Source organism: Anarrhichthys ocellatus, unplaced genomic scaffold (genome assembly GCF_004355925.1).
Source record: "Anarrhichthys ocellatus isolate YVR2014 unplaced genomic scaffold, GSC_Weel_1.0 scaffold63, whole genome shotgun sequence".
NCBI lineage: Eukaryota > Metazoa > Chordata > Actinopteri > Perciformes > Anarhichadidae > Anarrhichthys > Anarrhichthys ocellatus.
Genome location: NW_022280093.1, coordinates 1,230,913 through 1,245,077, shown reverse-complemented (window position 1 = coordinate 1,245,077; position 14,165 = coordinate 1,230,913). Strand labels below are relative to the sequence as shown.

The 14,165-nt window shown below is 43.7% G+C and overlaps 2 protein-coding genes across 6 annotated transcripts in view; both read right to left on the bottom strand.

Moving 5' to 3' along the window:
- The window catches only part of ccny (cyclin Y), a 31,972-nt gene extending 22,819 nt beyond the window's left edge, over positions 1-9,153 (bottom strand). For 2 of the 4 annotated variants that reach the window (XM_031872346.1, XM_031872348.1), the window contains exon 1: positions 8,116-9,153. In XM_031872346.1, coding sequence (XP_031728206.1) covers positions 8,116-8,269 — 154 coding nt within the window. In that variant the 5' untranslated portion in view covers positions 8,270-9,153. The remainder of the gene's footprint in view (positions 1-8,115) is intronic. The other 2 variants (XM_031872347.1, XM_031872350.1) reach the window with 1 other exon arrangement.
- A 2,102-nt stretch (positions 9,154-11,255) lies between these two features.
- Positions 11,256-14,165, bottom strand: part of LOC116397181 (cyclic AMP-dependent transcription factor ATF-1-like) — a 3,405-nt gene continuing 495 nt past the window's right edge. Inside the window, exons 2-4 of one of the 2 annotated variants that reach the window (XM_031872405.1) lie at positions 12,854-12,974; positions 12,186-12,359; positions 11,256-11,972 (exon numbers count right to left, since the gene is read on the bottom strand). In XM_031872405.1, the coding sequence (XP_031728265.1) occupies positions 12,215-12,359; positions 12,854-12,974 (266 nt within the window). In that variant the 3' untranslated portion in view covers positions 11,256-11,972; positions 12,186-12,214. Of the gene's footprint in view, positions 12,360-12,853; positions 12,975-14,165 lie in introns of both variants that reach the window. The other variant, XM_031872404.1, reaches the window with a different exon arrangement.

Genomic DNA, 14,165 nt, shown 5'->3' with positions numbered 1-14,165 from the left:
GTGTGTGTGTGTGTGTGTGTGTGTGTGTGTGTGTGTGTGTGTGTGTGCCAACATTTGCATGCGCGCATGTGTTGTGTGGAAATGTCAATACAGACGGAGTATGACAGTGCTTGGCACAGATGGCCTTCCTGTCATCTTTGGCTCTTTCCACAGCTTGACACCGGATGAAACACACACACACACACACACACACACACACACACACACACACACACAAGCCCGCATACAGGCATGAGCACCCATGCATAAATCAACACAGCAGAATAACAATGGATTTTGTCAGTGATGCACACACACACACTCACATGTACAGTAGATACTTGGGTAGCTGACAGATTGTCAACATTCCTATAAAGTGTGCTGGGATGGGCTCCTATCAAGGGCTCTGTAATGAAGAAGCAGTTCAGAAAATAGATGTATTCTTACTGGAACACTATGAAAACAATATGATCTTGAAAGTATGAAGTGAAAGGAAATCACACTGCAGCCAAACATTGCAGTTGTTTCTTTTCTATAGGAGAGAGCATCATGTGATTGTGCAGTCATTTCCCTCACAGGACAGTCACATGACAGCTCACATGTGAATTCAAAGCTGGTATGTATACAGAAACGTTTTACATTTGAAGCAATACACAGATATGAAAATTGTTGCCAGTTTGCATTACAGCCATCAGACAGATGGAAACTGCTAGTTCTGATGGTCGGGAATGCACGCCAGTGTTGCCTTTGTAGTGATGGCAAAGAAAATGAATTTTCAGTTATATGTCTACAGTAAAAAAAAATATTATGATTTAATATGATTTAAGAGCCGGAGGTCATTTTTCTAGGGAAGATTATGTATGCTGCTTCATCCACACACTGCAGCGCATTCAAGCAAGTCCAACAGCAGCAGATAATAGGGCTGATGTAATGTCATGAGAATGGATGTGTGACTCTGTGCAGCACGGCACTGTGGATCTGGAACAACAGCAGCAAAGAAGTTCCTTTATCTGGAGTGAGGGTTAAATACCTCATTTCATGCAGAATGTATTTGGACACACACAACATCTTATGAAATTAGAGTGCCTTGCTCGAGGGCTCTTTGACATCGGGTAATCAGGCATGTAAAAAGAAAAACGCTAATCATTGTGTGGTTCTGCTTTTTGGTCAGAAACACTCCGTCTCTGTCACTTGGTCGGAATAGAGCGCAATGTAAAGAGCTGAGTGAGGTCAAACCCACGGTCACAAAGGCTCAACTTCATCCGTCTGTAGAATGAGTCCGTCCTCCCTGCTCAAAGACAGACAGCAGCAGTCTCTCCCAGTTTGCAGGCACAACATTTACCAGTAATGCAAGTAGCCTGCAGACAGCTGTGACCGGATGATCTCTTGAGCTCCCCTAACACCGCGTCTAATTGCCGTCAGGTTCCAGTCCGCCAAAGCAAACACACACACACACACACACACACACACACACACACAGACCGCATTGGGCGAGCTGATTTCTGATTACACCATTCAAGAGCACTGATGGGAAGCTACTTAAGACACTCAGCCATTGGGCATTCACAGATAGCTGTTCCTCCAGCTTACAAGAGGGCAAACACTCTTGACAAGTTGGATTTGGGGAACTCCAAACAATCAGGTGGAGACTTGGATCAGAAAGGCCGTTGGCACTCCCACGGTTCACTGCGCAGCTGTCTCATAAAACCAGAGTTTATCATTTTGAAAGCACAGAAGGAAAAAAAAAACAGAGGTTAAGCAATGCAATTGCACAGATCTCTAAAGCAGTATCATGTCTGGGGAAGCGAGAATTCAGAGCGGGGCACGAGGGGAAGCCCTTTTTAAGCTCCCTTTAGTCTCTGTGTGGACGGCTCTTCTGCCCATGAGCCCTTCTGAATGTTGACATTCCACATCCAGTCGTATTTGTTCTTTCTGTCAGCTAGGGATGACTTTTATTGGCTTTACAAATACTACCACATGTGAGCATCAGATAATCTACTATCCAGCTCCAAAATATCAATGTTTTAGCAATTTGAGGGGACAAAATGTCCTTCTTGAGTTGATTTAAGTGCCTTTGTGAAATCCTGCAAAGGAGCTTTCATTTTTCTTTGTGCTACTCCTAGAGATAAGCGCTATGGAAAACCAACTACAGCGATTCAAAAAAAAAAAAAAGTTTTCCACACAATGTTAACATTATTCTGCAAATATAGACTGTCCACTTTTGAACTTAGCTGTGAATAACTAACTCCAGTGTCAACTACACCCCGCTTTACGTACGCTCCCAGCCCCATGCTCTAACCACAGATAGTGTACAAGAGGTGCGATAGCTTTTACAACTCACTAGCATTGGGAATGAACTCCTTTCTTATTTGAATGGGCGTTCCTGACCAGCGATCCAGAGGCTGGCTCCGTTCTCTTCATCAGAACAGGCAGAAGGCCGCTACTCTTGTCAGGTTCTCAGGAGGCGGCGGCACTACGAGGGAACGCGCGAGCAGCCGATGCATCTTCCCACTCGGAGGCAGAGTCGAGAACCAAACCAGACAGCAGAACGAGATTGCCCCAGGCAATTGCGTTTACATTAACACTCGGTGAATCCGTTCATTTGTTTTCCAAATGGAAACCGCTCCCAGTGAAACGATTTGTTACTCCTCTCGGAGGAAGATTGCCGGCTTTCTGTGAGCAAGAATGCAAAAAAAAAAAATTGAGAATGAATTGTTTTTATGAGGGAATGATTCTGAGGAGCTTAAGCAGACACCTGTGCTGCTGCTTGGTATTTAATGCAGCTACAATGTTTAAGAGTAAAAGCAAGGCCTGCTGGTTGTTACGGGAGGCTGGTCATTTGTGTTTGAATTAAACTTTAAATGAATCTATAACGAAAGTAATCGTTAGTTGCAGCTTTAAAACTAGGTCAGTGGTATAACATGTTTGTACTAAGACTCTTACCAATAAGCATCAGCCAGTGTGTTTGGGAAAAATAGAATAAAAAAATATATCAATGACTGAATTGTCACTATCACATCATTACTGAGTAAATAACAATGTACTTTGGCACATACCTGCCCTCACCAAGGCTCTGAATCATTCAATATTTTTTATTCAGACACATTCAAAATCCTAACACAAACTAATTAAGTTTGCTGCCCTTGATTGTTCCATGTAGGGATGCAACTAACAATTATCTCCATTGTTGATTCATCTGCCCATTGTTTGCTTGATTAAGCCATTAGTCATTTTGAGAAAATGGTGAAAAACATCACTTCAAAAATATCTTGATTGACTATAATTTCCTGGAGCCCATGGTGACATAAATGGACCACTTGATTTATTCAACCAACACTCCAAAACATTGAATTTACTATTACATAGAAGACAGAGGAAAGCAGCAAATCCTAAATGTTTGGCGTTATTATTGAAGATTCATTTTCAGTCCACTGATGTGTTTAATATGCCAACATTCCCTGAAGCTGTATGTGTACTTTCACTTTAATGTATAATGTCTTTCCAGAGTTCCTACAGCTTAAGGCAAGTTAGACTTCTTAAGACTTTCTTAAACGCCACTCAGAATGACATTTTGAGAACAACTTCATTATTTAAAAAAAAAACGAAGAACAAAAACATCCCGGCCGCAGACAACATATAAGTGTTGTTGGTTTTGCAGCATGCAAAACCATGTAGAGCATGCATGAAGTTGCTGTCTTCAGTATGGGTGGAGAGGGCAATAGTGAAAGTGATAGTGACAGCACATAAAATAAGTGAGAATCACATCCCATTTAACGCCCCACTCAAAACCTAAACAGTTATTTCTGCCTCTTTTATGATTGATTTGTCCCAGTGTCAAAGTGTGTCTACACTGAGAATCTGACTTCCACTCTGAGAGGCTGACACCAACATGTGAGGTGTGCTGCCCTGTTTTCAGACAGCTCATCAAACTGTGGTCAGGAGCATTCTGAAAAGAACCAGCTCTCTTGATTTAGTTCACTAAAAAAAAAAAAAAAGACTTTCTGGCTCTTCAGTCGGTTAAATGCTTTGACATTTAGAAGCAGCACATGGGGAACGTGCCAAAATGTTGCCAAAGTATCCACCATCAGCTTTACTGGTTAGCCAAATGTATTGCACCTAAAACTATTAAAGCAAGTCAGGAAATTATCAATTGATGAATCTATAGTTGCCCTAGTTTACATTGCTGCTGAATCCTGGTCAAATAAACAGGAACAAAGAGCCACAATAATTGAAATGGAGGGAATTAGTTCATACTCCACAAAGATGGACATTGACAAGAACCCATTTGCTCTTCAATGATTGTTGTGTTAATCACTTATTTGGTCAAAAATGTGTAGTTCCATTTTGGCTCTCACATGCAGTTTTAAAAAAAAAAATAGAAATTTGTGATTTCAGCAATTGAAAACAAAGTATTTTTTCAACCTCGGCAGCAATCCAAACTGAGTGGGATCATCCAGCGTTATTCTAGGTCAACTCGTCTGGAAGTCATAGTTAGGAGACTCCCCAGGCTCATCAACCAGGCATGAATAATCCATGTGCAGATTTCAATTAGCCTGCAAGCAAGACTCATCAATACGTGTGTGTGTGTGTGTGTGTGTGTGTGTGTGTGCGCGCGCTCCAGAAATAACTAACTTTAACACTGATGAGACAGAGACGAATGCCGGGCCCGGGGCCATTGCTCATTTACAGATGTCTATGTTAAGTAAAACCCAAACAGGGTGAGCGAGCCATCTGTTTCATCTTCCATATCGCCGTCCTCTCTCTCTCTCTTATTTCTGAGACATCATCAGCAGTCTCGGTTTACATTTACCAAGAGCTCCTGTGCAGCGATACGGCATTGCAAAGTTCTCTGATCAAATCAGTCTAAAAATAGCTCCACTGTTTGTGTGTGGAGGGTCTGGAAATCGCAAAGAATGTCCCTCTCTCTCTCTCTCTCTCTTTAGCGCCGCAGTGATGGTGAACCTTAGTTAGGTTGAGCATTAACGTGCACATGTGGATGACAATCTCTGATCATCGTTGTTCTTCCAGTTCAGAAAGAGGCCGACACACTTTCACAACATATAGGAAATCGCGTGTCTGATTATGTTTAAATTGAGAAATGACTCCCATTTCTTTCTATTTACATTCAAAAATGTAAGTGCCACTCCATATTGCTGGATTTGTATTGTTAAAAACGGTTCAGATGATATTTCATGCTGTGTGAAGCCATGCTTATAACACCTTTATACCCACAGCACTGCTGCCAACACCCAATATCCAAAAAGGCTTTTATAGCCTAACACGTCTTTATTTAACTACGCATGCATTTTTCATATCAAATGCGTTTAGTCTGGAGAGCGTCTCGGTGACTGCACAAGCCACCAGTGGACCAGCGCTAGCTGTAGAGGAGGGGGACTTCCTCCCCCCGGGAATCGATGACTAAAGCGTTGTGTTGATAGCAGCCACAAAACTTAACTACCCTTTAGGCCTGTATATCTGTGGTAGTCGACGCGTCTTCATCACAGTCAAACACGAGTGATGGGCTTGACCCTGAGAGACCTGCATCGGCACGGTACAGCATCTATGTCATGAGAAGCAGACATACGGCACGTGCTGTGAAGTACAACCTATAAAGCATGGCAGACGGAGCACAAAAAAAGGTGTAAATTAGACGTCAGGTGAAGCGTGAACCTCCAGCCTCTTTATCTCCGACTGGTGTGTGAGCTACGGTGGGAACGCACCGGGTCATTAGAGAGAGAGAGAGAGTGAGCGACTGCTCGGGCCAATCAGATTACGCTGCCTAATTTGTGTCAGGGCCCACCTGAAAGACCCTCTCACGCTCGTAAGCAACACTGCGTGTGTTTCGTTTGTGCGCATGCAAAAGAGTGTGAGTGTGTGTCGTCACCACTGTCAGCAGTTTTTCAAGGCTGATTATTGTTTGTTGGATTTTTGCAATCACATGCTCAACGCAGCCGGGGTCACACACACACACACGCACGCACGCACGCACAACAGAAGCAGATGGAGGCATGCACCCAAAGAAAATCTTACTTAAAATCTAACTTATGAGAAATGATCAACCTGGAGAAACACTTCAGCGACTATTTCTTCACTCTTTCAAAGGACAGATATCAAATCTCACTGCCTCACGCAGTCTCCTTGAACATTTCCATATCTACTGTTCGCAAAGAACCTCGAGATTATATGAGCTGCACGATATGCGACTTGTCCAGTGCGTTCACGTGCTAGAATCAAGCGGTATTCCTCCACAGGATGGGCACGGGAGGCTTCTGGCTGTGGAATGCCATTAGAGATACAGTGACGAGGTCAAAGGGTCATTAATTAAAGACTTGTGTAAATAGCTTAAACAGGACACCCCCCCCCTCCCCCTCCCATCATCACATTTACTCTCAGAGGCACAATTCCAAGCTTTGTGTTTGGATTTGTTGGTCATTTCGACCTCATGACATTTGGATTAGGCCTGGCACAAGTAGCTTCTAACCAATCGAGGGTTGCCACTAAGAATTGTACATTCAGGTTTTTTTAATCGATTCATTTTTTAGTCTATAATATGTCAAAAAAAAAATAAAGAAAAGTCAAGTCAAGTTAGAGCTGCGATTTTTTAGTTTATTGATTGATCCTTTTTCTTCGGCTGATTGCTTTTGTCCTGTTTTCAAGCACAAATGCTAAACACAAGACATTTGAAGATGTCACATTGTAGCCTGCTGTGGGAAGTTTTGTTTTTTTAATTTATAGACCAAACGATTAATCGAGGCATTGTTCCATGTCTGGCTGATTGAAAGAATGAGAATGTGGACACGAGCAACCGAACACGAGTTTCCATTGTAAGGTGAACAAGCTCGGAGCAGAGCTGCTGCTGCTTCTTCAGATGGAAAGATGAAAGTTTCGGTGGTTCAGACATCTGATCAGGATGCCCCTGGAGCCTCCCTGTGTAAGGTATTCTGGGCACGTCCAACTAACAGCACACCCCTGACCCAGAACATGCTGGGAGGATTAGCTATTTATCATATGGCCTGGGAATGAGTAAGGAAGTAGCCTAACTGGGGAGGATGTCTGGGCTGCTTTGACACCACCCAGACCCAGTCAAGCAGCAGAGAATGGATGGATGGACTATTGGTGTAAATTACCTTTCTGTAGCTGTGTATATATAATGCCAAGTGGCATTTGGCCATGTTTTTTTTGTGTGTGTGTATGTGTGTGTGTGTCAATGATACACAATTAGACACACGTTAGAGCTCATTAGAAATAAAATTGTGCTGTTGTCGGATAAGACTTTATAGATTGATTTAGGATAAAGCATATATGTTGACCAACAACTGCGTGAATGTCTTACAAGCCAAAATCAGTGCCACCAAACTATTCCTCGTTTTGCATGGGGAAATACCACGAACATCCCGATTGGCCCTGCGGGCGTCAGATCCAAAATGTACAGTGGAGTGCGACTGTGCTGGTGTTGATGAGCATTGATATGCGATGGCTGCGTCATTTCCTATTCAGCTCGCCCCCCGTAGGAAGTGAATGGACACCCCGCCATGAACACTGTCCATCATGATCGCATCACCTCCCACCGGAGCACAAATTCACACCCGCCCTTCAACACACTGGGCCAACCTCTCACACACACACACACACACACACACACACACACACACACACACACAGTGGAGATGAAGTGAGCTCGGGGTCAGGGCTCAGACCACCAAATAACCAGGCAGCAGCAGCAGCAAGCTGGAAGCAATTAAAGTCGGTGTATAATAAGGATGGAATAGAATCGTGAAACTAATAGGTAGTACACGAAAATACTATCGAATAATACTAACTCTCCCAGCTAAAAGTGCCTTGTACTTTTGCATCCCAGTTTTGGAAAACACTGCCATATGGCTGATTTCCAACAAGCTGGAAGTCCTGTGAGAAGGAAGCCTACAGCGGTGTAGTTATTGGTGTAATGGGGTGGGTGGGTCCTCTGCACAGATGTTGCAAGCTCTCCTTATCCGCTAACGGCACACATCTTTAGACAACACTACAAAATGATAATAACCATAACAATAATATTCACAATAGTAATAGGTGTGTGTTGTTTATTGTATTATTTACATGTTAAAAAGGGGGGGGGGGTTAGCTGCATCTGTATCTCACCGTCTAGATTTTCTCTGTCGCTGATGTGCTGGAGGTTGCAGCCCGTGTCCTCCCGGCTCAGCTCCGGCTCCGGCCGGTAGGGCTCGAGCCTGGAGTGGTTGTTCCTCCTGTGTTTGGGGCTCGAGGACACGCAGCAAGAGGTTGTATTCCCCATGGTGGAAGCAGGTTTTGGTTATAGGTCCAAAAAAAACAACCAACTGGTTTCTTCAGCCTTCTCCTGGCCGTGCTGATAACGTTACCGACAGAGAGAGAGAGAGAGCGCAAGAAAGAGAGAGAGAGAGAGAGAGAGAGAGAGAGAGAGAGGGAGGAAAAAACGGGGCGGTAACGCGGACGGACAGACCTGGTGCAAACTACAAACCCCGGTACCCGTTAGCGCTGCACGCCCTTCCCCCGAGTCTACAGCAGACTGCGCTTCGCCGGTGAAGTTCAGTCATTTAAAAGGCCGGTAAAACGCCGAGGTAGGCTAATAAATCAGAGGAGTAGCCCGACGTCTCCTTCCAGACGTCCAGATAGCGCCTCTATTTCGTAGCCGTCAGTTTCACACTCCCCGGTTTTCGGATTCCCTCGCCTTGTAATTTCCGCCCGAGCGTCCAGTTATCTCCACAAACGCATTTTGAGATACTATTACTTTATCGCGACACGAATGCATATGTGGACATGTTTTTTTGCTCGTCGGTGGGAGATATTTTAGCTCGCAGCGCTACATGGTTGCCGATGTATTGTAGACTGCTGCTGCAACATCCGCTGTTGTGTGGCTTTCAGGTGCTGCCCGTAAAGTCGGATTTTCGACACTAAGGTTAAGAAATGGCTTCGCACTTTTAAATGCATTCAGTAGGCCTATAGTCGAGTAGTGGTTAACCCCCGGAAGCCAGAGAGAAAACTATTAAAACAAAAAGTAAAAATAAACCAGGGAAACTAACCACCTCGTTTGATGTCCTAGGTACTTCATGATATTGTGGCATTGTTTGTCGTTCAAAACAATTGTCAAAGAGCAACGTACAGTAGTAGTATTCATTTTTTTGCCTTCAGTTACTCACTCTGCATTCCTGCTGTTTGTAGTTTTGTACTAAATTGTGGGAGAAGGGTCGACGGCTAGATGTATGCAAATCGAAAGTGCAATATCCGGTAGCACGTAAACATACCTTAAAAAGCTACAGTATTATGGCCATGAGAAAAGGTTCCGGTTCAAGTGGGTGGTTACAATGTAACAAATGGACATTTGTGACAGGCACTTGACGAATAGCCTACAATTAGGTAAGAAATATATAAATATAAATACAGACTATAATAGAAAAAATATTCTCAAGTGCGTTCAGGAAGTCCGTGAATGATTTATTCTGTTCCACTAATATCTAGAGGCAGGAACCTATAATCAGATTCAGAATCAGCTTTATTGGCCATGTATGTGTACACATACAAGGAATGTGACTAAACTAAATACACAAAAACAAGGACAACAAAGTAGAACAAATGTAAGCATACACATTTAACTACTATGTACACATATAAATATATTTACAAAGTATATATATGAACATAAAACACAACAACAATGACTAGGAGACGAGGACAATTAATGGAGATAAAAGTGCAATGATGCAGAGTGCAAGGATGCTTGAATAAATATGAAAAGATAGTCACAAGATACTTTATGTGTCACAGGATACGTTTTGTGACTATAATATGTAGTTTATAATAACAGTGTACTAAGAATAGGCCACCTAGCAATTGTTTTTTGTTTTTATTTAACAGGTGAGTGATTGCTGTTTATCCCTGGGTTATGACATGTCATGGACCCAAACATGCACATCTGTCATTTCCTTCTAACTCATATTTGTGAGTGCCAGTTAAGTACACGATCTTGCCTCATGACGGACGAATCCACCGGGGCTTCGCTTTGCCTGTGACAGAATGCTGCTCATACTAAACCTCTCCGCAGGACTGAGTGAGATTAGCGGAGGTCATCGTAAACAGGGTTTGGTCCCGAGGAATAGCCTAATCCCTTTCAGGTGTCATCCATGACAGGCGAGACAATATGGACACCTTGATGGCACTGTTTATGCTGGAGACCAAAGGATATGTGGACATTGACACGATCAGGCGTGGTGCTGCAGTGCAGCCTGCTGGTACTGCACCTGCATTGCATTTAATGCAGGTGCATTACACTCACGTTACAGCCTGCCTCCGGTGTTTAAGAAAAGACGTTTCAAAGCTGCTTCAAATTCTGCAAACCAAGATAACAGACTGAAGCATTTTGCACATTACAGCCAAACCAAACTATGTAATGGACAGTGACTTCACAGAGATGATGACGTGTTTTAATTGCTGCTGTCTATAACACAAAGCACTCCATCTGCTCTCATTAATCCAGACATTTTTAAATATTTAAATGCAGTAGTCAATTCACTGGGACAGAATTTATTTTTCCCTGCCTGTGCATTCTGCAATGTTTTTTTTTGTCTCTTGGAAGGCTAAAGTTGACCGTGTTTTGTTATAGACTGGACAGGAATAAGGTTTCACAATAGGCACAGGTGTTCAGTGCAGGTCTCAGTGGTATTGGACTCTTGCCTCGGTTGTTTAGTTTCCATGATGTCCACCCAACAAACTGCACATGGGGGGAGTGACAGAGCGGGAATCACTGCACGCAAACATTTTGCACATCTTTAATTGTGGTGTTCCATTGCCCATAATCGTAACTATTAAATCAGTTCCTCACTTTTCTTTTTACTGTGACAAATTCTTGAGTATTCGAGACGTTGGTTGTATCCACTAAGTCAGAGAATGCCATCACTGAGAAGAGAAGCGGGCCAATCATTTTCTTCCACATCCACATTCATCTGTGTGTGTGATTTATGTAAGATGTGTTCAAATACATCCCCTTCTTCCAGCATGCACTGCGCAACAACGTGGTGGTCGTTACACAGCATGCGTGTCATCTACCAAAAGATGTGAGAGGGGAGAGAGACATTGCTTTTGCTCTGCCGCTGAGTCGTGGCAATCGAGTCATCTCTGAAAGGACAGCAAATCAGGTTCTAAGCAGAAAAAAACCTCCAAGGTTGAGACTCACGTGGCACTAAAAGCTTATGATGGAACTATGTGACTGTGTCCTACATCTATATATTAACTGTGTGTGGGGGGGACACAGAGAGACTGAGCAAAAACTTTATTAAAGCAAATACATTAAAAACAATGTCAATCAGAAGGGGTGATCATAACATAACAGGTAAGGTGTTGCAGAGGAGAATAACAAAGCACCAACAGAGAACCGAAACAATTAACTTCTAAATTCAGCCACGTATACAGTAAGTTAATATAATTCCATAAATGTGTGTATTAGTTAACCAAATATACACTTATTCAAATAACAAATACTTTTTAAAAATAGAAAATACAGGGTAAATCTGCCCAAATAAATATATAATGCCACAACAGATCGTGGTAGGTCTTTACATTAAATACAAAGGAAGATGGGTGATAAATGCAGTGGGTGTTGATTGCTGGTAGTGTGCTTGCATCAGAGTTTCTGAAGTAGAATACCATAAAACCCAAAACATTGCTCTGTGATGACCCGATTCCCCTTTGAGCATTTTGGCTTCTGGGAGCATTTCCCGAGCAAAACAGACCCTCAGAAAGACAATCAATTGATACAAGATTTTAATGGAGCCAAATAGTGCAGTTATGGTGGTAACTGCGAAAGCCTTGGCTTCAGACATTTGCAGCACGTTCCGATGTTCGTTGTCATCCCGCACTGCAAGTTGGCCTTCAGCATCGCATACTCTGTCTCCAGGAAGGCGATGCGCCTCTCCAATCCGTCCATGTATTCCTTCTTTTTCCTCCTATATTTTCCGGCAGCCTCCCTGTTCAAAGGGACATAAGCTCCTCGTAACACTCACTGATAATAACCCTGACCTGACACAAGGTTCTTGTTGTTGCTGGTGGTGACGCACCGGCTAATTCAAAGCCAAACACGTTGACATCATCGTGTGAACACATATTTACAGCAAGGACAGGGAGTGTTTTGTGCGAGTGTGTGCATGTGTGTCTGCATAAGCAAAGACCTCAAGTCATACCGCAGAAGGAGTCCGCACAGTCAAAGGAATCACTCGGCTTTGTGCCGGTAGATGTCCTTTAAGGCTCTAAGCTCCTCAATCAGAGTCTTGTTTTGATTTTCCAGCACGGCCACGTGATTTTCGAGGCATTTCACATATTCCTTCTTCTTTCGTCGGCACTCCCGGGCGGCTTCCCTGGAAGCAACAACAACAGTTACCGTGAAGAAGAAGAAGAAGAAGAAAAAAAAGAAGCTTCTTGGCTTTTCTCCCAGATCCAACAGAGAGCCGCCCATGAATCAGTTTACACCAAGGGAAAGAGAAAAAGCTCACATTACAAAAGCTACAAAACGGGGTTCTCGTGTGGGCACAGAATGTTTAGACGATGGTGATTATGACCGTGTTTGTGACACCTTCTGGATAGGATGGGAGTCAAGGAGCAAAGGTGGAGAAAGCTAAACCCAGGTTGCCTAAACCTAACTAAACTTATGCCTGAGGGGTTACCTAGAGCGTCAATATAACGTGGTCATTAGTGAGCTTCAGAGGTGCTGGTACAGTAGGTAACAGTACAGTAACCGTCTGCTGGCTGTAGCTCCATCATCATCACGAGCCACACATTCACTGATACTAATATAGCTAATGCCGGCTGATTGATGTGGGTACGGCTGATGAGAGTGAATGGTTCTCTCTACCTGTTCTTCATCAAGCGGAGCTCCCTCTTTAGCAAGGTGTCTGGTGGTTTCAGGGAGCTGCGAGCGCTGGCCCCCGCCCCCTCCTGGGGGAGGCTGGAGCTGGTCGAGTCACCCGAGTTGCCTGGGGAGACACAAAACAACACGTCTGTCAACAGGATCGGTTTGCACCAGCTGTTTGTACGTCCGTTACGGACAGCGGTGTGGTGATTGTTGATGAGGTGGGTAAGTGCCTGGGGAGGAAGTGGGTGTACGCTCATATGTATTCCTACAGTACACGGACTGCAACCGGTAGATACTTGAAACTTCAGAAGGGATTTTTCCACACAAGCTGTGTAAACGGGTGATTTATTAAACTAGGTTGCACCCAATAAAAGTAAAAGTCTTGAGATTAAAAAGACTTCAGTGATGAGTAAATTCACCAAGCAATTCACTAAGTAACCAGGAAGTCACTATCGCATCATCGATTCCCAAGTGTCTGGAAAAATATGTTGGCCAGAACCAATTACTTGAATATCATTTGCACAATGCGTTTGCAAGCTAGTTTTGTCAATTTGGTCCGTCGGCCATGCAGCAGTTACACCTGGTGTGCACAAAATGTAAATATAAAGAAATCTAGGATGATCTGGTGCAACACGTGAGTCGGTCTGTCTATTATTTTCAATTTAGTGACAGATAGCGCTGTAACACACGGCACACATAATCCTGTAACTCTGAACTTTTGTTCCTAGACAGCAGACGCTCTTACTCTCAGAGATTCCATGAGAAATGTGTCAGAGAGTGCAACCAACAACATTGCGGTGAAATGCAGGGTCGCTTCCAAGGCTGTGCTGGATTGATAATAAATAGATATAAATAGAGAGTTTACGTGACTGAATTCCACATTTAATTCTCTCCCCTTCTATCCCCTCACATCAGTGTGTAACACTGGAAAAAAGACAGAGAAACGGGTGCCACTCTTATCTACTTCTTCTGTTCATTGTTTGCTCCGTGCCAGCAGAGCTCACTTCCCCCTCATGGCATACAACGCGTTGATGAATAATTCCGAGATATGCTGGAATCACAAAAGGGAAGTGCATATGATCACGGCGTGGCCGGTGACTGACATCAACGTACATCGCATTTGGCTGGGTCGCATTTACATGTCGCTGCTGAGGGAGGGCCTGTTCCAGGGAAAGCAATGACGTCTGCCACTGCTGCTAATATGCCCTGAGTGGGCAGAGTATCGAAGCATTTCACACAGAGAGAGGGAGACAGAGAGACAGAGGGAGAGAGAGAGAGAGAGAGAGAGAGAGAGAGAGAGAGAGAGAGAGAG